Source organism: Nipponia nippon, unplaced genomic scaffold (assembly GCF_047370975.1).
Source record: "Nipponia nippon isolate SJK-2023a ecotype South Korea unplaced genomic scaffold, ASM4737097v1 scaffold_40, whole genome shotgun sequence".
Taxonomy (NCBI): Eukaryota; Metazoa; Chordata; class Aves; order Pelecaniformes; family Threskiornithidae; genus Nipponia; species Nipponia nippon.
Window position 1 is genome coordinate 1,084,744 of NW_028262359.1, and position 27,007 is coordinate 1,111,750.

General features: G+C 52.7%; 1 protein-coding gene across 3 annotated transcripts in view; it reads right to left on the reverse strand.

Moving 5' to 3' along the window:
* The window catches only part of CNTFR (ciliary neurotrophic factor receptor), a 211,173-nt gene that overhangs the window by 61,801 nt on the left and 122,365 nt on the right, over positions 1 to 27,007 (reverse strand). For all 3 annotated transcript variants that reach the window (XM_087777690.1, XM_087777692.1, XM_087777691.1), the window contains exon 3: positions 26,212 to 26,293. In XM_087777690.1, the coding sequence (XP_087633816.1) occupies positions 26,212 to 26,293 (82 nt within the window). The remainder of the gene's footprint in view (positions 1 to 26,211; positions 26,294 to 27,007) is intronic.

Consider the following 27,007-nt stretch of genomic DNA (forward strand, 5'->3'; position numbering starts at 1 on the left):
CAGGAGACCAAAGGTGAGAACAAGCGGTGAGACGTGGCAGTAGAAGACATCACTGGCAAAGTTCGACAGAGATCAGAGCTGGATCAGAGCTGCCCAACACCCTCATAACTCACAGAGAAAAGGGGGTCGAGGCAGTGAGAGGAGACAGCGTGCTGCTGAGGCTGTCAGGGCAGCCAAATTACAGCTGGGTGCGAGAGCATTGCAGGAGGACATCACGGTACAGACCCACCAGGTGATAACACGGCGTCAATAAATGCACAGGGATGCACATAAGGAAAATCAAGCCTTGCTTCCCCTACCACTCACAGCTCCAAATGAGCTGCAGCCTCCATGGAAACATATCTTGGAGGTACTGTGCTCACTTCCCTGAAAACATCAGCTCAGTGGCGACTGAAAATGCAAACTCAACACTAGGGGTTATTCAGAGAGGGATGGAGGAGAAAATGGAAAGCACTGTACCCTAAAAGCCACACACAAATCTGCCCCCGTGCCATTAGGAGTACAGTTCAGCTGAAAATGGAGCAGAGGGAGAAAATGGGGAAGAGCAAAGGCTGGAAACAGCCGTTGTGTAAGAATGGCTTAACAGACTCGATCCCGTCATCCATAAAAGGAGACAACTGAGCTGAGACATGACAGACACCTAAGCAATGATGAGTGACATGGAGAGGATGAATAGAGAAGGACGGCTTGCTCCTTCTCCTAATAAAATAATTAAGAGGCAGCAAATGAAAACAAGCAAAAGAAAGTGCTTTTTCACACGAAGTGTGATTAAGTTACAGAAACTCATGTCCATCAGATGCTGTGGATGTCAACATTTTGGGGAAAATAGTGATTAAATGAATCCACAGCAGAAGACACCACCCAGGGCGGTAAAACACTGAGCTGCCTGGTGAGCCCGGGGAGGCTGAAGGGAGCTGGTGGTGGGGAGGGACGGGAGAAGCACCCCTCATGCTTGTCCTGCTCTTCTCTCCCTCTCTAGACATCAGCTCCTGGGTCCTGTTGATAGGTGGGACCACATGGGCATGATCCAGCCATTCCTTGTGTGAAAGCCCCCAGCCTGAGCCCATCTGCAAAGGAGAGAGCCCCAGGGCGAAGCTGGGTCTGAGTCCTCCTGCAGACGCTGTGTCAGGACACCTACTTCAGATAGGGAAGAAGCACCTTTGGGGGTGCTATCCCTGCTGGGAAAGGGGTTGCTAAGAACAGACGAGGAAAAATTGGGTTGTAGCGAGTAAGATGCTGGTGAGATGCCTCAGAATCACCTGACACTAGTCAAGAGTGGGGACCTTTGAGAAACTGTGCTGACCAGACAAGTGTGTTTCAAGTGTCTTAAAAAAGCGTAGAGCATATACTGACAGGCAGAAAGAGGGGAGAACATCTAACCTGAGGCGTCTGTGTGAGGAGGGGTAGCTGGAATGGGCCCAGATAAACAGGCAGATAGGCAGAAGCATGGAAGAAAATGGATGGGTGGACAGAGGAATGAATGCGTGTGTTTGCAGACGGACAGCTGGCTGAATGGGCACAGATGGGATGGAGGGAAGTGTACGAAATTGACAGGATGGATGACTATGCAAGTGGATGGATGGATGAGCATACATGGGGATGCAGAGACGTGTAAGAGGATGGAGGGATAGGAGTATAAGCAGCTGGCTGGCTGGCGGCGTATCTGGATGGAGGGATGGGTGGACGGATGGGTGGGTCAGTGGAGGGAGCGATGGAACGATGAATGATCAGCAGTGGGGTTGGGTGGATGGTTGGCTGTTCGAATGGCTGTGGAAATGGATGGATGGATGGATGGATGGACGGACAGACAGACAGAAGACTAGGCAGATGGGTGGATGGATAGTTATAGATAATAGAGCTAAAGTAAGAGTCCCAGCACCTGAGTCAAGATCTCCTCTAATTTCTTCTACTGCATAAGGTAAAGACATTTTCTCTTCCCCTTTCCTGCTGGCTCATAAAAGGCCATTGACTCTCCTGGCCTTACACTTGGGGATCTGCTCGGCAGAGACACTGGAGACGCTGCAACACCCACCAGCCTCGCACTGAGAAAGGCTCATTGCAGCGATGGGCCCACAGACCTGCCTGCCTTGCCTGTCTCCTGCCTGCTCAGTGCCTGGCCCCCAGGAAGGCTTGAGAGCCTGGGGAAGCTTTGGGGTGTCCAGCTCTGCTTCTCAGGACTGCAGCTGAGAGCTTATCTGCAGCTGGTGGCAGCAGGACTAAGCTGGGAAGGGGGAAAAGGGACCTTGAATTATTTCCTATTTGTCCTTAAACACAGTGCAAATATCTTGGCACTCATCCAGAAGGGCTGAGGGAGCCATTCCTGGAAGACAGGTCTTTGAAAGCAATGCTCCTTTCCAAGGCAATGATTTAAGGCCCCTGATGAAGGAAAAACCCAAAGCACAGCTTCAGAGGAGGTGTTTCTTCCAGCCGGGTTTGCTGAGGCTCTTACTGGAGCCAAGCCAGGTCCCCAAGTCCCTCCTGCCCCGTGCCAGCCGCAGGAGTCCCACCCAACCACACTGCCATGTGAACACATGGCAGCCCCACTGGCAGGCTTCACCTCCCTTTGAGAAGGGACACCATGGGGTCAGCCCCCCCCCCACCCGCCCTCGCAACGCTGCAGCAGCCCTGTCTTGCGCTGCGGACACCAGTTCTGCCTTAGGATGTGGATGGGCAAGGGTGACCAGAGCTTTTACTGGGGACATTCACTTCCTGCAGGCTGGGTATGGGCAGGACCCGCCTGCCCACCCAGAGCCTCACATCTCTCTTGAGCAGGGAGGGAAGGGTGATTTGTCCCCTGTCCTGGTCATCACATCACTGGTAACACATGAGATCAATGCCCAAGATGTTGCCTGTGCTGCAGGGCCAGGCCTGCTGGATGGACATCAACTGGTGGCATGGGCAGAATGAGGGCCAAGAGCCAGGGACTGCAGCTTGGGAGGTTCAGGCTGGACATGGAGGAAAATTTATTCTCCAGGAGGGTGGTGCAGCCCTGGGACAGATACCCACAGATAGGGAGGATCTCCATCCTTGTAGGTTATCAGGGCTCTGTTGACAAAGGCATGGCTGATATGGTCTACTGTTGCGAATAGTCCTCTTCTTGAGTGGGACATTGGACTTGACACATCCCTTCCCACCAACACTGCTGTGATCACTGGCTACAAGTGATCCTTAGAGATGTTGCCCTGCCCCTACACTATGCAGCTTCTCCAAAGTATGATGCTTTTTGGGTCACGTGACAACACAAGGGTGAAGCACACACGGTGGAGAGGTCGTGATGCTGGACCCCAGCAACCAATATGCCTCTGAGCACGCAACCCCACCAAGGGCCACATCATCTGCTGCAGCACAGCACAGCCAGGCACAGCATGGCTTACAACATAAAGGCCCAGAGCTGGAGAGGAGCTGTGGTGATGCATAATGAGGGCAGAAATCATAGCTTTACCCACAGCCCTGCACAGCTGCAGTGGAGGGAAGATGGGAGCTGCCCACGGGACAGACACACACACACCTCTCAGTGGTGGACCTGGGGCAGCTTGGCGAAACAAGCTGCGAGCTGCTTTGCTGCCCTCCTAGCGATGACGAATGACAACTTGACGGTGCAATCTGTGCAGCTGCAATGCAACCAACGGGGACCAACAGGACAGCGGTCCAGGGAAGAGACACAGAGGGAAAACGAGACGAAGTGGCTGAGAGGCAGGGCCCATGGGAACACGTTTAATGCTTCCCAAACCCATCCTGCTCAGCTGGAGCTCCTCAATGGAAACATAATCCTTGTTTTCCTTCTCAATGAATCTTGATCTGCATCGAGACTAGGAGGACAACAACACAGGGAAATCCTACAAACCTGAGGGCTGCCCTGGGGAAGGGAGCAAAACTCCTCTCGGGACCCTCTTGCAGTCCCAGCATCTCTACTGGCTGCTCTCCCTCTGTTCCCACCAAGGCTCCCACCCTGCCCTATGCAGCATGCATGGAGTCACACCATGGATGCGGCCCTGGGGGTCTGTGCCCAGATGCCCAAGGGGTCTTTTGAACAGTGAGCAGAGGAAGCAGAGAAGATGGTTTGCATTCCTGGCACCGGTACTCACCGCAGCCCCTCAATGGGGCTCTTTGTGCCAGGGCCATTGCAAGCCAACCTCCAGCATTCACTCGCGGGGACCAAAACCATCCTTGCCGTCACGGCGATTTGCAGGCAGACAGGGCCAACTGTTCCCCCTAGAGCCCTCTGGCCAAATGCACCACAGGGTTGTGGCTGGCGTAAGCGCAGAGAGAGCGAAAGGAAAGCACTGAAGCATTTTTCGGGACAGACACAAGCACTCTTCTCCTCTGCAGGACCCACGGCCTCTGGCTCTGCCCCTTTTTTGCAGATGGGGAAACTGAGGCAGTGAGAAAGGACGTGTTCCCACTTCCCCCAACAGGACATGGAGCACTTCTGCAGCGGGATGGAGAATTACATACATGCCTTTAGACTTCACTTAGATGTGAAGGGCCTTCACATCACCTCCATTAGCCTTCGTACCTCCCTCCCAGAGCTAAGCAACTAGCCACAAATAATCATTTCAGTGGCTAATTAGCTCCCTGTGTATGTATTCATAAATTATACATTTAATATTTACACAGCACCAGGGCTATGCAGAGAGCTTTCCAAGCAGATAAACTGGCAAGGTCTTGCACCCTGCAACTTCCCATGGTAAATGAAATTAATAACCCCACAGGAGACGAGTGAGGAGCCCCAGAGGGTGGGGAGGGCGAGGGGAAAGAGCCCAGACAGCATGGGGAGAGAAGAAGGAGAGCACTGATCCCCACCTTGGCTGGCCACCACTGCAGGAACTGCAAGTGCTTCTGCTCAGCTCTGTCCCAGGCTGCCCTGCCTCCTTGCAGCAATGTCTCATGTGCTGGTGCCTGGGAAGGAGGTGGCTTGGCCATCTCCCGTCATCCTTCCTGCACGGAGGAGGACATTCCTGGCCATTGGGTCTGAGTCTCACAGAGCGGTGGCACAACCCTGTGGCTTCTCTCCTGCTCCTGCACCTGTGCTGGCCAGCATGAGCATCACTGACTATGCCCAAGGGATGCTGGTGGCTCTGCTCCCATCTGCAGCTTCGCAGCCCTGAGGTCTGCCCTTCTTGAGACGAAACAGCCTCTGGCACGGGAGAGGGTTTCCCGACACCAGGTTCCTGAAGCACACCCCATCCTTGATCTCCTCACATCTATTCCCTCCAGTGCTGCTTGGTCTTTGCACAGCTTTTGTTGCCAGCAGAAACCTCCCTTTCAAGGAGAAGGAATTTCATGCTTAAGGAGGCAGTTCTTCCACGAGTGATTTAAAACTAGATACATCTTTGTAAGGAAACAGGCATAATTAAGTGTCATCGATGTAGCCAAAGATATGGACCATTCCAAGTTAATTTTGTCCATTAATGAAGAATTGCAGCAAGCAGAGCCCACGTTTGTTTGCTCTGCTTTGGTAAATCCCTGGAGTCAGCAGCTTTGCTCTCTTGACAAGAAAAAATAATTAGCAAGAAACTTTAATTAAGAGATAACAGATGGGTGCTAAAGGACTTGTACTCAATCACTCCACGATAGCCTGGAAGCAGACCTCAGTTTACTTCAGGGGTGTTGTAAAGGAGGCACTTTCCCCCTCCGCCATGCTCAGCTCAGGGCAAGATCCAGGGCAGGAGAGCCTCCTCTCTCGGCCTGGATGTGACCACAAAACATTCTCCTGTGATGGACAGCAAAGCCCTGCTGCCCCTGAAGAAGCTCTCCTCCAGCTTTGCAGCAGCCTTACCTCCCACCACTGCTCTGCAGCTGAGTGTACCTCCCTCTGCAGCTACACCCCAAACCCAGCTAGGGATGTCCATCATGGGGTGAAAAGGGCCTTCATGGCTGTTTGACCCACTCAGCTGCAAGAAGCTGAAGCATCTTCCATGAAACTTAATGCAACATCTACTGGGACTTTCTGAGGATGAAGGGACACTTTTGCAATCAAATATACCATTGTCACAAATAACAGTCATGCCACAGGCTCCCTCCTGGAACCAACAGTCCAGTAGTGGGGAGGTGTGATGCCTGCTCTGCTACCAGCTTGGCATGCCGTCCCCAGGACCGAGCTCCAGGTGGCACAGCTGGGATGGCGGCATGGTCAGGATGGTGGCACTTGCATGGCTCGTGCATGGAGGCCAACAAGGCTACGTAGTGGCAGGGCATAAGCACCCTCCTGGGGAGAAAACGCATGCTAAACCCAGTAGGAAACCACAGAACAGAGACCCACCGCTGGAAGCAGAAGCAACACAAACTCGCAGCAAAAGTGAGGGCCAAGTCCTTGCTGCAGCACTGGCTCAGCCCCAAGGGATGCAGCAGCTCCCCGTGCCTTGTGGGCTGTGGTCCCATGCTGAGCCCTGGCTGGGAGACATAGTAGCAGGATGGGGGAAGCTGCCTTAGCAGATGAGTAACTTCACTGTCATTTTTCTGCTTGTATGACACCATCAGACTGGCTGAACCTATGGCTTTGGCCCTGTCTGAGTGGGATCTCACCAGGCCAGAGCGTGCCCTCCCTGTGCCAGGACAGAACTCCTATGTCTCTGTCTTGCACTGGTCTTGGTGCATTTTTGGCAGACTCATGTTGTGATGGAGCCTCTCTTGCAGCTCTTCAGACCTGCCAAACTACATCAGTCCAGAGCATCACACTGGCAGTGCTCTTCGCCGCAAGCCAGAAGGGCTCTGCAGCAGAGGCAGCCTTGTTTCCCCATGTGCCATCACACTCAGCTCTCGTTGGGTGTAGCAGGGGCTGTACGGCAGTGTGCTGCCCAAACACCAACTCGTCCCTGGCCACAGAGGACAAGTAAACCTGGGAGCAGCAACCAAGTCCATCCTGCCTCGGTAACAGGGTCTCTCCAGCCACGCACGGGAAAGCTGCCCTTTCCCATGGCTTCAGGGTAGGACTGAGCACTGCCAGAGGGAAGCAACTCCTCCAACCTCCTGCATCTATATCATGGCTGCTCCAGCACGTGGGGTGGTATGATATGGAGGGGAAGGTGTTGGAGGACCAGAGGGATATGAATGGCACTAAGAGGAACCAGCACACAGCAGAAAAATCCCACTGATATACTCCAAGCCAGGCTCACTTGAGCCTTTGCCCTTGGCTGCCAGGTGACTGGTGTTAGCACCGCGGATGAATTAAAGGCTTGTTTTCTGGTCCTGCTTTTTCATGCAGGCAGGACAAATAACTCTAGGCCACAAAAGAGTGCTTAGATCAGGCTTTTCAACACCGTTTAAGGAGAAATCAATACGATTCAGAATTAGGTGCCCAAATCACAGCTGTAAACACAAGAAAAGCTCACTGTGGTCCAGCAACAGCGCGAAGTCACCTGTATTTACTGAGCTTTGGGGAGGGGGGGCAGTGCTGGATAGAGACGTCGGGGTGCCTTGCACCCCACTGACCGCAACCTGCCTTTTAAGCCTGGTGCACAGCGTACGCTTGCTCATCACTGTTTGCCAATGCCCACGCGCCTGCCCTCAAATAACAGCCTTCCTCCACGCGAATACACCGGGGGCGACTGCTGTTTGTTCACATAACAACCCGGTTCTTGCTTCACCCCACTCAAGGCTGCAGATTAGCATCAGGCATTGTGCAATATTTTTTTTATTAGCACAGAATTATGGAAGTCAGAGGTGTAAAAGACCTGTTGGGTCCCACTCAGTCCATCCTCCTTCTGCCAAGACAGTATTGGTCCCTACAGCATATTTACTATTTCTCTGGTCTAATTTTACATACTGTACAATCTGTGCAGTGCCAAGTTACGATCCCTGTGTGAGAAGCAGAGCTCTCAATTTCCAGGCTCTTGGGTGTGTAAAATCACAACCTCGATGTTAAATTAACTTTTTTTTCCTTGCGTTTAATCATTTAATAGCTCTAAAATTCAGCCCCTCAGGCTCTTTCTGTCTGTCTGTTGGCTTGGGTTTTGCCTGCTGTAGGCCAGTGGCTTGTCGCTTACAGAGTAATGCTCACACCCCTGGGTGGATCGGCAGCAGCTGGGCTTGAAGCTGGGACTGCTGCAACTAAACACATGAACTTCTGTGGCCCAAGGATGGAAAAACTCCTCTGTTTTCTTAACCACAGGTACAGAAGGTTCATCCTCCTCCTTATGACCCAGCCCCAGCAAGGAGGAGGTACAGGGCACACTGCATGCAGGGTCAGGACTCAAAGGCATCACCCAAGCTAGATTTAGAAATCAAAGTAGGAGTGCAACCTGCAGCGCCAAGACATGGGGGAATAGGGCAGAACCAAAGTATTCCCAGTGATGTCTTGTGCCCAGGAACTCCCAACAGAAACACCAATACTTTTTCCTCCATCCCTACATCCACCAGAACTTAGACCCCAGGACTTGTTTCTTCCCAAGAGAGGGATTTCTTCCCCCTGCACCAACACAAGGACTTTTCTTTATGCACATGGCTATGAGATAACAGGGGAACTGAGCTGCTGCCAGTGCAGCATGGCAAACAGAGGGTGGGAAGAATAGATGCCGATAAAATGGGAAGCATTTTCCCAGGTAATTTTTTTTTTTGACTCAGTCACCATCACTCACTTCTCCAAGTAACACTTGCACTTCTGGAGCCTGGTGATGATTTCAAAGCAATATTAATAATAAGGCAACCATCTACTCTGCCCATCAGGGGCTGTACTAACAATTAAGCCAAGGCCTCAGGATTTGCCTCGGTAATAATGAGATATTACATTTGCATTTCATGCCTTTCACTCTGAAGGATCCTCAAGCAAAGCCAAGCCTGGAAATGATCATCGGTGCGTGCTGAGCCGTGGCACTGCTGTGGAGCTGCAGCCCAACAGTCACACAGAGCATCTCCTGGGTGCAAGCCCCTCTGGGGTGAAAGATGGTGACATGTGAGACTCATGGCACACTGGAAAGAACATTACTTCCACCAGAGACATCAAGATAAAATCCCTGAGTGTAGCTAAAGAAGCATTGCAGACCATGACAGGACCCCAAGACAGAGCTCCTGGATCTCGAGCAGAGCTTGGAAGCAGGCTCCAGCTGAGTGATGAATGAGGCTGGGTTTATGGTTATGGGCTGGAAGGTGTATCTGTGCCATGAATGACACGACTGCAGGATTGTGGTCCCCAGATGGTTTCTGAGCAACTCAGAGAGCATATCTACGAGACAGCAGGACACTGCAAGCACACGGTGCTTTGGGGCATATGGACGGAGGCTTTGCATGCCTTGTGCAAATGCACATACATATCCCTACAAAGCACAATGCCGAAGCTCACACAGCAATCATACCACCTCTAAAAATAAAGCCTTAAGATGAGGATGGTAAGCATTTCATTTCAGCTGGTTCATTACTGGCAGCAGTACGAAGTGTTTTCACCGGAGGGTGCGTGCAGCTCCTCAGAGGGTTGTGAACTAAGCCATCTCCTGGCTGGCCCTGCTCCCTTGTTGGTGCCTTGAAGCACCAGTGTCCAGCACCCTTTCCCAAACCTCTGAAGATGATGTCCTTCATTAAGCAGCTGAGCATCTCCAAGTGGCCCCCATCAGCTGGCTGGTGGCAGAGGCCCCTGGGTTCACCATGCAGAGCCCATAACAACTGTGCCATAACTTCTATTCGATGCTGGCTGCCTCTCCGTTTCTGGAAACACCTCCTCCTCCGTAGAGCCTTTCCTGCTCGTCTACCCACCGCTATTCCCTCTACATACTGCTTTTATTGCCATACCTCTGACTAAACTCTCAAAAGCAGAGAGCAGCGCTGCTTTCAGGCTCTGTGAAACAGGAGCTCAGCCTGCCTTTGAGAGCATCTCCTAACCTCCGATTACCGACGCTGCTGTTTCTGAGAGCCCTCAAGTTGGTGTTTTTTTTTTTTTTCTTCCCTGTGTTGGGGATGATGAGCAAATGTTAGTTCAGGAGCAGACATTCATTCAGTATGATTTGAACTAATTGCCCATTATTTCCTAAATTTCAACACTTAAAAGCTTTGAGCGTCTCACTGCAAAACAACAGCTAAAAGGCCAGTTATGTTCATTGACTGAAATACAAATAAACGTGCCCAGCTCTCTGGAGGGCTCTTGGGTTTGAAGAAGATGATGATTTTAGGGAAGCATATTTTTCTGAAAGTAAGATTATACAGAAGCTCACCACGTCTAGAGCTCCAGTTATCTGAAGGCACTACTGAATTACAACTATTATTAGCACAAGAGATACTTGAATTCTGGAATTTCTGTAAAACGTTTTGAATTCAGGTTCTGAAGCATTTAAAGGACTTGAGAAAATATCTTTGGCTCCAAGTCAGCGAAGCACTTAGGCAAGCCCTTAACTTTCAGCATGTGTTTAAGTACCTTGCTGACTTGGGGCTTTTAACCCCAGCAAAATGAAAGCAGAGGAAAGAAAAGCCAAAGGAAAAAGTTCTGTTGTGTGTGGAAATCTTCAGGCAAGCCAAAATAATACGGGAATCTCTTCTGGAAAGTAAGAAAACAAAAAAATAATAGTGACTTGCTTTAAAATTAAACACTAGAGGAAGCTTTCTGGAGAGGGGAGAAAGACTCCCAGAACAAATGGTGTATTTCAATGTAGCCTAACGCCAGCTTCGCTCTCCCGCCTCTTCAGCATGCTGAAATTATTTATTGCTGAAAAAAAAAAAAAACAAACCCAACCCCAAAACCTGCTTCCCCCTCCCACTTCCAGACTAAGCGTGATGGGAGAGAGAAAAATCTTGGCTTCGGCAGTGAAAAAACATCTCTGAAATGAGTCGGCTGTGAGAGACTGTCTCCATCAGGAGGGAGGAAGAGGAGAAGGGATGAGGGAGTGAATGGTAGTAAGGAGGAGGAGGAGGAAATTGCCCACAGGCAGGAGCCTGAAAACAACCGCACACACTGCCTGCGGGAGGGGGAATACGAGAAAGTCCACAAGGAGAGAAAATCAGTGCAAATCTATGCACGCACGCATGGAAAGCAGCTACAGGCAGCAAGCAGCTCTTCCCCTACCTCCGGCTTCAGGCCACGAATAGAAAACAAACTGAAGCAGAGCAAAAAGAGGATGCTCTGCAGCCCACCCAGGGAGAGCAGCCGCTGGCCCACAGGAGATGGGGACGGGGAGAGCGGCCGCCTGCATGGGAATGGGTGGGAGCAGATGCTCCGGCTCCTCCAGGCTCTGGTGCTTGGAGCCCCTCGTGGCGCTGGCATGGCTGGGGCAAGCTCAGGATGCCATGAAGTTGGAAACGCTGCTCTGTCCCCATCAGGGCAAAAGCCCAAACTTCCAAAAATTCTCATTTAAAGAGGGGGAAAAAAAAAAGAAAAGAGGAAGGTTCTTTCCTTCAGAAGGAAACCAAAGCGTTTCATGTCTTTTAGGTCTTTTTCAAAACTGCCCCACTGTGTTGTACAAAAGGCTTTGCAACCCTTTCTTGGGGGGGTGTGTGTGTGTGTGTGTGTCAATTTAAAGTGAAGAGCCTAACCATTTCTGAAAAATACCAAAAAGACATACTGCAGCCCTTCCCCTCATCCCACAACTTTTTTTCTTCCCCCTTGACAAAGAAATATGGATCTGTAAAACATTCAGACGTTGATGGGACTTCATTTTCCAACAGAAAATGGGTCCCTTGAAGATCTTCCCCGTCAGCTCTGCTCAGGACAGATTGGCAGCAAGCACTTTGCTTCCCGACGGAGATGCCCCTCACAGGAAGCGCAGGGTCCCGGCGCAGGGGAGGGAGGCAGCTCTTCCCCAGCACTCACGCTGCCGCACTGCCTGCAGCCCCCTTAGGAGAGGCACCCTGTCACCCACTGCTCTGTGCCAGCACCCAGAGGCAGCTCTCGCCTTAACGAGCTGACAACACAAACAGATGAGACTAATGAGGGGAGCGTCGCTCTCCACATCGTACAGATGGAGCTGAAGTCCCCAAAGCAGACTAAATGACTGGCCCAAGGGTGTGCAAGGTGTTTGCATCAGAGCTAGGCTCTGATTTTGCATCTCCCCTGTGATCCTATGGCACCTGTACATCGACACCAGGGTTTGGCTGGGCTCTGCTGGCCCTGCTGAAATACAAACACCCAAAGCATAGAATTCATTTGAGCTGGTGTCTTTTTATCCATCTTGAACCCCCGTATGTCCCCCAAGATGCCAGTACTTGGATGTTGCAGCGGTGGCTTGTGGGGGTATGAGACGGCTGTTGCAGTGTACACCGGTGATACCCATGAAGCAGCAAAGTGAAAAAGCCTTCCATAAATACTAGTTATGCTAAAACACTCCTCAGGGCTAAGCAAGTTAAGAAAAATGGCCCAAACTCACTGGAGGAAAGAAAACACAATTAAATCAGCTAACAGCCCGTATCCACCAATTCCTCGTGCTACGGCCCACCGGATTTGACTCGAACATCTCTGCCTGCTGATACCCACCTCCCACCCCCCTTCCAGCCCTGGCACTGCTTTTCCCAGCCTCCTGGCAAGCCAGCCATGCATGTGTGTTGGTTGGGAGAGAAAGCCCACCAGAGCCTTGAGCTCCCAGCATGTGGTCTCAGCCCGACTGGGACCCCCTGGCAATGGGTTACGCACAGACAAGCTTGGAGGCGCTGGCCCAGACCACGGCATGAATTAAAGACACCGCGTTTGCAGGAGGGTTCAATACTCACCTGGGACACAGGTTTGCAACATCACAAAACATATTAAAAAAGCTGTTATGCATTCTTGGTGGTTCTTGCTATGTGGTCTTCACTCTGGAGCTGTGATTTAGGGCACGATGAAGAATTTAATGGGATTGAATCTGCCTTCCTAAATCCTGAAATTTTCCTTCTGGGTTTATATCCTAAAGTCCTCACCATGGATCAGCAGAAGGATGCCCACAGCCACCTCTCTGGAGCTGCCAAGAATGTAATTGCAGAAACGTGGAGAAACAAACGCATCATGGATGCAATAGCCCACGGACTCACAGAGCTCAGTGGGAAAGACTTGCCCAGATTATGGAGTGAGATGGACAACTTCACATGGAGGGAAGGTTCACCAGCACAGAGAAAGGCTGACCACTGCTCAGATAGGGTAGACACCTCCATTCTGAAGTGACTGATCCAGTCCACCCCAAGTTTCTTGGGGGACAAGGCACATTTCCACCTCCTAAATAGCACTTCTCGGTGGCCCAGTGGTTGCAAGGTTGCTGCTGCCCTCGGACAGGGGAGCTGGGAGCAAAGGGAGCACATGGGGGTCCCACGCTTTGACGGATGAATCTGCTGGTGGGCTGATGGACCCTGTGCTGACCCTGCTACCACGCAGGAGACAGGAGCAGCACCTTCACTAAGGCTAAGTCAAGCTAAGCCAATGCCAAGAACCAGAAAAAAAAAACCAAACAAACAACCCAACCCTGCATAAATGCATAAACAAATGTTTCTTTTAAAATGACAGCTTCCAAAGTCCCATGTCGTTACTGTTCCCCCAGGAATTTCCTTTCTGTCTCCCACGCTGCCATCGCAGCAGCTATGTAACTTTTGAAGAGTACCGACCAGCAGTGTGAAAATGGCGGCAGTGATTATATCGCAACACTTCACTGCTTCCCTGAGCTGCAGCTCCTTCCTCCACTGTTGGAAGTGAAGTACGATCAATGCTAATTAATTATGGGCCAGAACCTGCTAACCATGGTCACACTGAGTTCAGTGCTGTTTCTTGAATATTTAGGGCTTACTCTCTGTAAAAAAGAGGATCAGTGTCCAGCAGCTTGGGCTGAAAACAGCAGAAGCTCTCTTTGCAAGCCGGGACAGATGGATGGATGTGTCCATCTCAGGGCTGAGAGCTGGAGGAGTCGCCTCCGTGGGGGCAGACCCAGCACGCCGTGGCTGTAAATCAGCAAAGCGCCGTTGATGCGATGGGAAGGGCAGTAAGACGGCTTGAAGACGTCCCTAAAGGCTCTCTGCCAACAGGAACCACAGACCTGACAGAGCTATTTCACCCGACCAAAGCCAAGAGGAGGATGCTTGTGATGGGTCCAGCAAGAGAGCACAAGCATCCTCCAAGAGTCAAGGAGGAGCAACACCCTTTCTCTTAGCACCTAAAGGGCTGTGCCCTGCGATGCTGGGAGAGCGCAAGGCAAGGGCTGGGTGTTACCAGGCAAAGCTGGGGAGGCTCCTCAAGAGCAAAGCCCTGGAGATAGCTGAGGCAGAGAAGAGTCCCAGAAAAGTGAATGGACTTCCAGCAGGAGCACCAGTGGGAATGGTGCTACAGCTCACTAGCAAGTCAGCCTGTGGTCATTGGCAATGGCCACGGTTCCTTGCCCTGCCAAGGGGCTCGTGTGATGCTCTAAGAGCTGGGAGGAACCAGTGGGGACCCAAGCTCCTGAGTTGTCCTTCCCCTACATCACACAGCAGGGATCCTCACCCGAAGGAAAAAAAAGAGACAAGCACACAGGCCTATTACCCCATGCTTCCCATTTTCAAGTCTACTGAGCACAGGAACTTGGATGTGATCACCAGCCAGGCACCTTGCTGCACCCCAGGTCATGCTACATCCCCTCCCAACAGCAGGAGTCCTGCAGAGCTCAGCAGCCCCTTCCCACTCCAGAGCAATGTCACTGGATTCTCATGCTTTGCTCCAAGCCTCTCTAGTTGTCTCAGCAGCTGGCATAGGTTGTGGCAGATCTCCAGGCTCCCAGTTATGGACAGACATGGAGGCTTCCCATGGGAAATCACAGGGAGAGGAGCAGACAGACAGACTTCTGGATTTAATACACTCTCACTCCTGTGTGCCTCAGTTTCTCATTTGCACAGCATGCTCTCAGCTAGAGCAACCACACCACAGTGCAGGCAATCTGCAGATGCAGCAGAGGCTGCCCTGCCAGGGCTTGCAGCTTGGCTGGAGTCAGAGGCTCTCTGTGACTCATCCTACCAAGTCTTAAGTTCACAGCCACGGCTGGAGAGTCCCCTCGGGAGCGAGTGCTCCGGGCTTGGCTTACTGTCCCCCCGGGTGTGGGTTTGCGACATAAACAATGTGGATGGTGAGCAGAACTCTCCTGCCTGGTTGGAGATCAGCGCTTGGACAGACACATGGACGTGGGGCTACCAGGACTGGCCCCCAGCAGCAGATCCCAGTGCACATGCTCTGCACGACGCAGCTTTGCACCAGCCGCTGCAGTTGTGAGTCTGCCTTCCTGCCGCTCACAACAGGACGGGACCCTGATCCCCCTCCGTAGCTCTGTTACCTCCACGAGGGGTGCTTAGCAACTTCCTCGGCTTTACTTCAGTTTGGATTCTGGAGGCAGCAGGTGTGGCCCACTGCAAGCAGTGCAGACCGGCAGAGTACAGAGGGGACCTCTCTCCAGAGACCAAAAGCACACTTCGGTATAGCAAAACATCCATTCCCCACCAGCTCTCTGCCAGCAGAGCTGTGTCACCCAGCAGCGCGCCCAACGCCTGGACATCAGAAATACATGCACATACATGCACACCTCATTACACCTTAGCAAATTCAGCAGGAATCAAGCAAGACACACTACACACTGCAGCTCTGCTTTAGCTTGTGCATCCCAGTCAGCTCCTCAGTGTGATGGTGCCGGCTCTCTCCTGCCTACAAAGCACACAGCTCTTGCCTGGCAGAAGTCCTCCAGCCTTCCAGGTCAATGTTTTTCAGCATCGGCTCTGCAGACCTCTGGCTGCTTTGCCACACTCCAGAACAGATAACTAAGAAGAGCCTGGCTACTCCTGGATGGCTTAAATCTGCTAACGGGGATCTGCACTGGGGGAAATGCTTCAGGCTTTGCAAGCTGAAAAAGCTAGAAGGTCAAGTGTGTTGAACCTGGGACGAAGGGCAGTGCATGGCTCTGCCAGCTGTGTGCACCCTATGGCAAGGCTCTGCCCCATCCAGGGGGATTTCACACTAGGAGGTGGATGTGTCTTGCCCAGGGCTGTGGGACAGGGACTCACCCTGCACACAGAGGTATGCAACGTGCAAGGAAAAGTTTTTAGCCCCTTCCCCTTGTCTCCTGAGCGGAGACAAAGGCTGTTTCATCCCCACATTGTGAGCCACACACACAAAGCCCGTTCCCCAACACCAGCCTCTCCAATATGGCTCTAAGCAAAGGAAGGCAGTACAATGAGGCTCCAGACTCCTCAGCTTTAATTAGCACCTGGTGGCAGCTAAGCCTAAATAACAGTCTTTCCCAGCAAATCCTACACCAGGAGATCACTGGTCCATACGCTGGACTAATACTGCTGTAACCCCTCCTACCTCCATCACCGTCGATTGCTGTGCAGTTTCACTTTTCCACCTGATTGGCCTTCCTGGAGCACTCATTACAAGGTGACACACATTGCTTTTCCCCTCTGTAACGAGTCTGCCACAGCCCCTGCCCAATCCTTCCTCTTCTCCTTTTCCTCTTAATATGCCACTATTATATTGGCTTTTCTGCATGGATCCGCTCCGTTTAGTGCTGCCCAGGAGTGCTTATCCTGCAAGATGCTCTTTTCATCCACAGGACAGACTACACATCTTGCAAGCTATTCTCCTGTTTATTTTTTATGCTCCAGCATCTCCCACACGGATTAGGAATCTGGGTATCACGTATTTCCCGTTGCACCGAAGCAGTGTCTGCCCGGAGACATTAGACCCCCGCCCCAAAGACTCTGATTATTAAGGTTTGTGCATGTTGTGTCCCAGCACCTGTGCTCCCGAGCATGCTTCACGGTTCCTTTGCTCTGTTCCCACCCTAGCAAAATCCTCTCCCTGGAAAGCAGAGATGATGTTGGTCTCAGTATCTTGCTGTGGCTGTGCTCCCATTATCCAGGGCTTTGCTTGGTCACAGAAGTGTGACAGGTGGCCTGAAGACAGTGGCAAGTGACTCACTCTGTGTCCAACACTGCTGATGGATGCGCAGGACCCGAACATCTCAGCCCCAGCCCTGCCTGCCCTTTTGGTCCCAGGGTCTGTTGCACACAGCCCTGCTGACACACTCCGGGAATGATTTGTAGCACTCTCTGCTAAGGTCGTGGGCTCCTGCAAGCGGTGCCCGGAGCTGCAGCAGTCTGCTCTCTCAGCCTGACCAGAGACTGGCTTTGCAGTCCCAGGGCAGCCTACGATCCAGGACTTCAGACACTAGAAACGCTTCAAAGGGGATAAATAATGAGTGGCACCTTCAGTCCAAGTTCAGCTGGGCACGTGTCGCTGAACAGGCTGGTAGGGACCAGGCTGCTTTGGAAATGTGAGATGGCTGGCTCCCTGGGATGCCTGCGTGTGACTTCCAAGGCGAGACCTTTCTGAGCTTTTGGAGGCTAATTGAAGCCAAACCCCTGAAGCACTAAAGGTTTCCACTGCAACTGTCACTGTTTTATGAGATCTTCCATTTCTGGAAACCTTTGAGAATGTAACAACAGGCATAAAAAAACAACAGGCATAACCCACGGACGAGGATTGCTTCCTCCCTTGCCAAAAGGAGCTCAGTGCTAAGACAGGACACAGCCCTTCTTCAGCAGTCAGAGCTCACGCAAAGAGCAAAGCCCGCGGCTATTCTCCGTGTGTGCTGGGCTATGCCTGAGCTCCCTGGGTCTGAAAATCTGTGCAAATGAGATTTTGGCTCCCACCAGCATTTGGGGGCTCCCAGCTGCTATGGCAATGCCTCGATTTACAACCGAGTGTCAGCAGAGGAAGTGATGCTCCTGCTTCGCGCAACGGGACAATGTCACCCTGAGAAGACAACCTTTATCCAAACCCTTCCTCCTAGCCTCTTCCCATGATCTGGGCTTGTCCAGCAGTGGGTTTCAGCAAGGATTTGTCAGTAAGGACCCAGCTGGCTTACACAGATGCCCCATGAGCCGAGTGCTGCTCCCTGTCCTGTGCTGTCCCCTCTGCACATCCACACCAGCAGGTCCTGCCTCCTCCCTGCGGGTTGCAGCAGCTTTGCCTCTGCCAGCAGTAAGTCCCAGGGCTTCATCCTGGGCTGAACGCTCTGCATCCAAAGCTCCTCTGGGTGTCAGGGTGGACTAAAAACCCCATTCCTCCTCCTTCATTGCTTGTTGATATGTTTAATGAAGTCTTAAGAGACTACTGAAACACAGTTTTCCCTGCCACTGGCAGAACTAATGAATCCTGGCAGACTGCGATCCTCCCGGCGGTTTCTTTTTCTCACCACAGATGTGAACTATTTACACCAGTTTTGTGGGATCACAGGCTTGTCCAGAACCTGCCAGATCCACACTCTTACCTTTAGTTACTTTTTCTCTCTCTGATGTTTTTTTTTTTTTTTTAATGTTTTACAGCTTTGTGATCTGCTCCAGTACAGCAGACTGATGGAAAAGTTCATATTTTTGACAGCATCCCATGTAACTGCTACTAGATTGCCTTCCAAGCTCTTGCATGGCTCAAGTGGACCTGGGGACAGATCCCTGCTTTGCTCCAGAACCTCATCTCTGTTGGCTCCATTTCAAATAACTTCTTCCATTCCCAGAAAGGTGTAAATTCAGTGCAAGTGCCTCCAGACTTGTATAGCAAAAGCAGGCAGCTTATTTGCAATGTCCTTTGCATGTCTCCAAGCTTCAGTAACTTGCAAAGAGCAAGTCTTCAAAGCCCTGGAGCCGTGCTCCCTCTCACCTAAGTGCCAGTCCCTCTGTTTTTCTTCCTGTTCTCCTCTCTCCCCCATCTGCACCTTAAGAGCACCTCTCCTCATGCATCGCACAGCACTTTGCACAAGGGGACATCCATCTCGCGCTGACCTGCAGCTATTTTCCAAGTACAGACCCTAGGTGACTGACGGGAGCTCTCCGCTCCCTGATGGGCATGAACTGAGCTGTGCTCCTGCAGCTCGCCCCAGCAAGACAAGCCACCCTGCCCCACGCACCCGCGACTTTCTGCGGTGCAGAACTAACAGACAGTGCATGGAAATCAACCCTCTCGATTTCCCAGCACCCAGGTGGGAGGAGTGAGCCTGGGACATGCTCCCTGCAGGGTTATCCTGCCCAGCTCCCGGGGGATGCTCAGCTCTGGGACCTGCAAGGCGATGAGGCAGCAGGCAAGAAAACACAGGCACTAAAAATAGGCTGTCTGCAGCAGGGGCTGACCACGTTTATTAGCAAGCCTGTGCTCCGTCTGACCACAAGGTCAGCCACCAAGAGCTTGGCCATAATTCACTCTGTGTCTGGGCAGGAAATCTACTTGAGCTCTGAGGGATGTCCAGTAATAGAAAAAGATGTTCCAGGACCTGGGGCTATTTTTGCTGTTTTCTTTTACTTTGCAGACAGGGAACCTTTCAGGAGATGCATCGTGTGCTGGAAAAAAAAAAATAGCCAGGTGCTCTGGGACAGAGATGTAGAAAGGAAAAGCAGGGCGGGTAGAAGCTTGTGCCTGTTTGGGTCTGAGTTTTTTCTCAGACAGACTCACCTTCACCATGTAGGGCAGAGAAGCAGTAGGGAAAGATCAGAGCAGCAAGGGGGACCCCAGACCTTGGTGGGCTCTTAAACACCCTAACAGCATGCAGCAGAGTTTAATGGATTGCAGCTGGGGTGTCATTGCAGGTGGGATGAGGTGCTGTCTCTACTGCTTCCCTGCAGCTGTGAGCTGGCAAGGAAGATGGGGAGACAACGGGGAAACCACCACGGTAACGAATGCCCAGGGATGGAGGTAACAGACCTTCCTTGCAACAGCATCAGAGGGACATCAGTTTCATGCAACTTGAGCTACAGCCAGGTTGTTCTGGCCAGCATGGGGTGGGCTAGCAGATCGGCCCCCAGCAGATGTAGAAACCTCACTGGAATGATGCTGGTCCCCAGCAGACGGTCGTGAGCTGGGGCTAGCTTAGCCCTGGGAAGCAATTAGCAAGGCAAAGGAGGCAAAGTGCAGATGCCTGCCCTTGAACAGCAGCCTTCAGAATGATTTAAGCAGGCTCCGTCTCACGGAGAAGCTCGAATCCTAATCGTTGCACATAAGCTGCCGGCACTGGAGCCTTCATGTGAGGGGTAATGTGTCCTCAGTGAGTCAGGCTGACTCACCCGCCGGGTACACGAGTTGCCTACCGAAGTGAGGTGATTGCTGGGGTGCCCAGAGGTGCAGAATGTGCTTCTCTGCCAGGGGTGCTGCCATCCTGGGGTGTCCACACCTTCGGCAACACCTTCCCCCATTGCCCCAGTACTTGTGTCTTTCCCCTCTTGCAGCTCCGAGGCAGGAGCATCTATCTACTCATGACATGCCCTGGGACCGAGGTCTTCCAGATACAGCTGATTCCTTCAGCAGATTATGTGAACACCACCAAGAACTGAGCTCATTTAGCCTGAGGACAGGCTGAGCTAAGCCTCCTGACTTTGACTGCATTGAGCAAACCCTGATAACATCCTTCCAATGCCAAGACTTGTCTTTTTATTGATCCAGCACGTGCCTTGGTTCTGGCTCTACAAGCTCTCCGTGAAGCGAATCTGAAGAGCATTTTGGCTTTGAGATGTCTTGCAAAGACTGAGGGATGCAGGGGCAGGTAGAGGCTATGCCAAACCTTGCTTCCTAACCCAAGAGAGGTCCTGGAAATGCTCTGAAACCAGCTCACACGCTGAACAGGGCTGCAGTTTGGAGCCAGGCTGGTATTTCAGCCAGCTGGATAATGAGAGCATCCAGTGTTATAACAGGAAGGATTAAAAAATGTAATTGCTAATGGGGAATTAATTGTTAATGGGGAATCATCATTGCAGGAGGGTGTTCCCAGTGTGGCCCCACAGGGATCTGTTCTTGGCCCATTGCTAATCACTTGCCTTATCAATTATCTTGAAGGCAACATAAAACTGTTGCTGGCAAAGTTTGCCAGTGACACAAAGGCTGATGTATATAATGGAAAGGATGAGTCCATCGCATGCAGAGCTCTGGCGCAGTTAATATAGTAGCCTTCCCTCGGCAAGAGCATGTGTTTTATGCAGCCAAACACAAGTCCATTTATCTCCAGTGGAGGAATGTAGGTCAGACTTGCAGAAAGCAGGGCTGCATCTTGAGGAGGACAACGCCGATAAGGCCTTGGCAGGAGCCACCCGGAGATGAAGTGCCAGCGTGCTGTGCCGAGAGCAAAACTTGGCCCAAGACGCAAGAAGGTGTCAGGGGAGGTGGGAAGGTGCTATATAATGAGGAGACAGAGCTTTCTCCTGTGCTGCCCCCAGCCTGAGCGGGGGACGAGCCTCTGCGGGAAGCACGCACTGTCTCCAGCCTCCCGGCCGGCCGCTCGGCACACACACGCGGTCCCTTTGACCTTGCCTTCCCCAGTGTAAACAGCGAGTGCCAATTAAAAAAATTCCCAAACACTCTGTTGCACATGCATCTCGCCCTGGGGAGCGGGTGGAAAAACAAACAACACATGACAGATGTTAGTCATGTCGCTTAATGCATGACCGAAAGGCACTCCAATAGTGAGGAGAGAAGAGAGGAGAAGACAGGAGAGGAGACACAAGACCTTCTGTATGTATATTTGGAGAAACTAGGTTGGATGCACATCTCCCCTGTGCACCCATGTGCCCAAGACCAAGCCTTGAGACCCAGGTAGCCCATCACACCACTTGAATCCAGGCACGTTAACTGAACAGCATTTGCAAAACAACCAAAACCAACTCAGATGTCTACAAACAAACCACACGTTCCTGCGTGAATCTACAAACACAAATCTCCTACACAGAAAACCCAGAGAACACCCCCAAAAGCAAAGAAACTAGTTTAATCGTGGCAGGCAGATGCCCTGGGGAGTTGCATGGGCTGATTGATGTGGGAGGAAGCAGTGTCCAGAAGGAGCTGGTGGCATCCCCATCAGCCAACAAATGCCACACGGAGAAGGTTGGACAATGCGGGGAGGTTAGAGAGGACATATCTACAGTTGGTTTCTCTTCAAAAAGCCAATTTGCATGGCTTTGCTGTGCATTTTGAAGGCTGTTTACTGGCCCAGGCTTTGTCTTAGCTGAAATGTGGGCAGCATTTCTAACGAGGTGCATGCAAACCAGAGCTCCCGGGAGGCTTTGCAGCGGAACCGATTGCAAAAGATTAGCGCCAGGGCTTAAGAGAGCAAGAGAGAAGGGAAAGTAATGAAACAAAATCTCTCTTTCTTTTCCTCGGTTAAGGAATGATGGGGGCTAATTGCTTGTTGCTGGTGAGAAAGAGAGGAGATAGCAGCCTCTGCAGCCATCAATAAATTAACCCCGGCATGTGGCATCTGAAACGCATTCATTTCCAGAGACGTTCATCTCTTTGTCTCCTCTCCTGGGTGAAAACATAATTATTGTTTAAACATGAGTTAATTCAGCAAGGTGAGGATCAATAAAGCAGAATTACTCCTCTTTTAAAAGCAGAGAAATCTCAATCTGGGACAGATGTGGACGTAACTCTGGCAGAGCTGACGGATGGGGAAGATGCTTTGGTCGTGGCAGGAGCCTGGAGAAGCAGAGCTCCCCCTTCCCGGGACTGCTTTAGCCCTTGAGTCTACTGGGAACAGCTAAGTCCAGCCACAGGCAGTCATGGCAATGAATAGAAAGAGCTGAAATCACCCATGCATGTACACTTTATGTCCTGACATGCGGTTAGGCACCTCCACCATGTACACACCTCCCACCTAAGGAGCTTTGGCAAAGCCCCAGGACTCGTGCTGTGGCCTCTCCCTTTCCTTTGAGGGTGCCCAAGCGCTGCTAGGGAGAGGGTCTCTGCATGGCAGGGACCTCCGCCAGTGCTACTCTGAGACAACAGGGGCCCTGGCCAACCAAAAGTGCAAGTGTCACAGCAGGCAGCATCGCTTCTGTGCTCTGCTGAGCTTTCCCCATCACCTTCCTCTCCTCTGAAATAAATCGGCAGCAACCACTGCCTGGAGAAGGAAACACAGGAAGGAAAACTGAGCTACCCACAATAACAGGGAGGGCACCGGGCTCTTCTCCATGGTCTTCAGCCAGTTCTGCCTCCTCTGTCCCCTCCCATTTCTTCTTGCAGCTCCTGTCCACACCTCTGTGCTGGCTGGGAGCTCTGCAGATGGGACAGCCCCGTGGCCGCCAGGGGCAATGCCCGTCACTGAAGGCAGGCTGCCGCCCATCCAGCAGCCCCATCTGAAGCTGGTTTACTTTTAGTGCTTACCCATGCCGCGGGGGGACATCCCTGGACCACTTGCTCAGCGAGACTGGCAGGAGGACCAAACACCACCCTACACCAACCTATTCTGGCAGCTAATCCCTGCAAGCCTCTTCTCTTTTTTCCCCGCTTCCAATTATACCCAGTGCATCGCCTTTTCCTCTGCTAAATTCAAGAGCACTGAGGTGGGCTGTTCAAAACGATCCTGCGCCGGCTGCCCTGGCCGTGCTGGGGAAGGGTGTGCGTTCAATGCAGCAGCAGCGAGCGGCAGCGATCCCACCCATGCTGAGCATGCCATCAGAGGCACCCAGCATGAGGGGCTGAGCAGCGCAGGGTGATCGGTTTAGCAGCAATAGGATTAGCTGTGAGCGCACTGTGCAGCTCCTGGCAGCTCCAGCGGCACCCACGGTTCAAGCTGGCTGCCCCAAAATGGCATCAACACCGGAGCCAAAGACCCTGTCGTGAAGGTGGGCTGGGAGCAATCCCCGTTTGATGGCTTGAGCTATTCTGGGGGTGAAGACACCACCCGGGAAATCAGGGATGTTTCTCCTGCGGAGCGGCATCCCCCGCCCGCAGCCAGGCACTCCGCCCCATCTCCGGTCGGGGTGACCCAAGGGACTATGTGAGGGGAGAACCCCTCACTAACACCCTCTTTTGCTGCAGGAGGACACTCAAAACCCCCTGCCCGAGCCAGCAGATTAGTGACACCCTCTGAGCATCCCCCTGGTGCTGCCCTGAGCGATGGCTCCGCACAGTACCCACCCCCATGGGTAGCTGGAAGCGCCAGTGCCCAGCGGGGTGGTGCAAGTGCAATTTTAGCAACATGCCACGGATGTGAAGCAAGGGAGCTCTGCGACTGGAGGGAGGGAGGGTACCCAAATCTGCTGACGTCTGAGCCCCTCCACCCCCACCCCCAATCTCGGGGAGCATCCTGGGCTCCCCCATCCTGGACAAATGCACCCTTTGCTCTGCCAGCTCCAAGGAGAAGGACCAAAGATGAGCAGCAGAGGGGTTAACGCATGAGCAGCCTCACCTCCTCTGAGTCCGACGCTGCTTTTATTAATTCATGTGGCACTTTGCAGGACGCTCCAGTAATCACCAGGGTCCACGTGAGAGCCAGGAGCGGGTGGCCAGCCTTGCTGCACCCTGCTCGTGCTCACTTAACAGCTTGTCACATCCTCCTCACTCAAGTATTCAGTGCTAATGCATCTCTTAAAGTGCTTCATGAGCTATTAAAGTCAAGCGTGCCTCAAGTGCATGATAAATGGACTCTATGCCAGCGTCTTCCCCCCACTCCACCCAGTCCCTGCCACCAGTGGGATTAATCCATCCTCCCACCCCATTCCCGCTGTGCTTTCCCAGCCCAAGTGCCTGGCTGGCGAGGGGAGGCTGTAGTGGGGCAGGGGGTGAGCTCTGGGTGGGAGGGATGGAGCAACGCCCCTCAGGTCTCTAATGCAGGGCACATGCTCCCCGACTTCACCTGCATGTGTGCAGCCTCTCCAAACTGGACACAATGGGGTGGGCAGGAGACCTGCTGCTCCAAAGCCTGTGCCCCCAGTGCCGAGCAGCCCCTCTGGCTCCTGCAGGTAGGGAGAGCCCTGCCTCACTCCGCACATCCCCTCCAGGTGCTTGTTGATGCACTCAGGTCTCAGCAGCTCTGCTTTCAAGCTGGTGCCCCAGACATCTCCCTCCTGGATACAGCCAGGCAAGGGAAGGAGGAGAGACACAGGGATGGGGAAGCTATGCTGCCAAATCCTTGAATCCTGCTGGATCACAGAGCAGCAGGTGACTGTCGTTGCAGCTCACCTGGCCAGGGGCCTTGCCCAGGGCTGTGCCCTCTGTGCCAGCACACTGCTGCCAGCAACGAAATACATGGCCCTGGCCAGCGCTGGTGGTGAGCAGCATTTGTTTCTCTGTCTAGACAACACTTTTCAAGTGTGTATAACCCTGAAGTATCTGGCACTTCTGTGTTTTGTGCATCTCCCTGTGCAACAGGTCTGGGCTGCCATGCCCACAGCACGGAGGGAAGCAGCACAGTGCATCCAAGGGATGCTCTGGCAGCCTTGACACAGGGTCCTTCAAGGCTTCCCAGGCAGCAGTCCTGCAAGCACAGCAGGACCAAGCAGCGTTGCTTCTCTGCGGAAAGCATCACACCACCACAAGCAGCACAGCTCAGCACACAAATGCTTCGAGCAGGCACCCTGGGAAGGTGCTGGGAACGCTCCTGCAACACCATCCAGCAAGTTCCCTCTGTGTCTGGAGAACGGCTGATCCCACACAACGGGGATGTGCCACTGAACCCCATCTTCTTTGTGTCCAAGCAAGCAAGGCTGTCAGTTCCAGCAATGTAAACTCACCCAGCTGGATTTAGGGGAGCTCAGTGGGGTGCTCTGGCTGTGTTCCTCGATCCCACAGAACCCACGAATGAACAGATGTCCTTATCGGAGTTAATCAGCAAAATTCTCTATAATCCACCGAAAGCAACAACAGCCAGGCTGACTGCCAGGGATCCAGTGAGTTTTGGAGGTCCCCCATTTTGTCCCATTTTTGCAGGGCTGCCACAGGTGACCCCACAGCGGGACGCAACCCACTGCCTCATAACCCTCTTGCTCCTACCTGGACCCAGGATCACCAGTGTCCCTAAAATTTCGTCTCTCTAAAGTCATTGCTAAGGTAAGCCCCAAATCCTCTGCTAACCTGGAGAGGCAGGAGCTAGTGGTGGGCACAGATGGGTGGTGGCAATGGGGGCAAAGTCACTCCAAGGAGGTCAGAGCAGGATGAGGCACCCATCATGGTGATGGGGTAGGGTGCCGGGGCTTGGGGCGGTCAGGCTGCCACTTCTTTCCACCCACGCATCCCTTCATGAGTGGGTTGCACAAGGCAGCATGCAGAAAAGTTGGGGAGAAGGGCTGGGAAGTGGTGCCCTGGCTGTAGTAGCACCCTGGGACATGCGGGGGTGTGGGCAGGGCGAGGGGCACCAGTAGGCATTGTGGGGATGCAGGATGCCCAAATCCTGCAGCGGTGGGCAGGAGGGGACGTGTCACGGAGCGGAGAACAGCAATAACATCCAGAAACGTAGTATCAGCCAAGCCTGGAGAGCGCACCCAGCTTGCCCCTGGACAGAGGCTGGAGGAGTGTCATTCACATTTTTTGGGACCCCAAGGTGGGAGAGGTGTGAAGAGACTCACCCTGTTGGCTGTGTCTCTGGGCGTACACCACCACCACCGCGGCGAGCACCACGCAGCAGGCTGACGGGACAGGGTTAGCCATCTGTGGAAGTAAACACAGGCAGGAGCAGTCAGGGTTTGCCCCCAGGAGACCTCGCACACGGTGTGCTGAGAGCTGGTCCCTCCTGGGCAGCGATGGGACTGCAAGGAGATGGCCATGAAGTGAGACTTCAGCTCAGCCACAGGGGAACTCACTGCAAAATGAGGCTTTTTGCCGGTGCACGCTCCATTGTTCAATGGCCTGTGGCACTTTCCATGGGAGCTACCAGCACAACCAGGTGCCTGGAGGCGATGATACATCTTGCATAAATGCTGCGTTCTCCTCATCTCATTTTCAACCTTTCCCTTAAGAAAGTCAAACCCTGGTGCTGGGCTGTCCTTGGCAGCTGCAGCATCACCCTAGGAACAGACACTGCCTGCAAGCGGATTCCAGAGGTTTTTTGAAGAGATGGGAGCATACACAGGCACTTCACAGCTGCAGCCAGTGCTTAGGATGTGCAAAATGCCAATCCCAGCACAGGTAGCTGCTGCTGCTGCTCTGGTGTGGAGCCTTCTGGCATTAGCACCGAGCACCATGCTGTCCGCCAGCCTGATGCAACAGCAGCAGCATTTCTGGGCATGCCAAGGACAGCATAATCCTCATCGGTGTCTTTGCAGTGACCGACGGGTGCTGCAAGCTGCCCCAGCTGCCTGCCATTGATAGCCTGATGGGCCACAGTCAGCCCCCATTTCTCTGGGCAGGGAGAGGGGCAGAGGC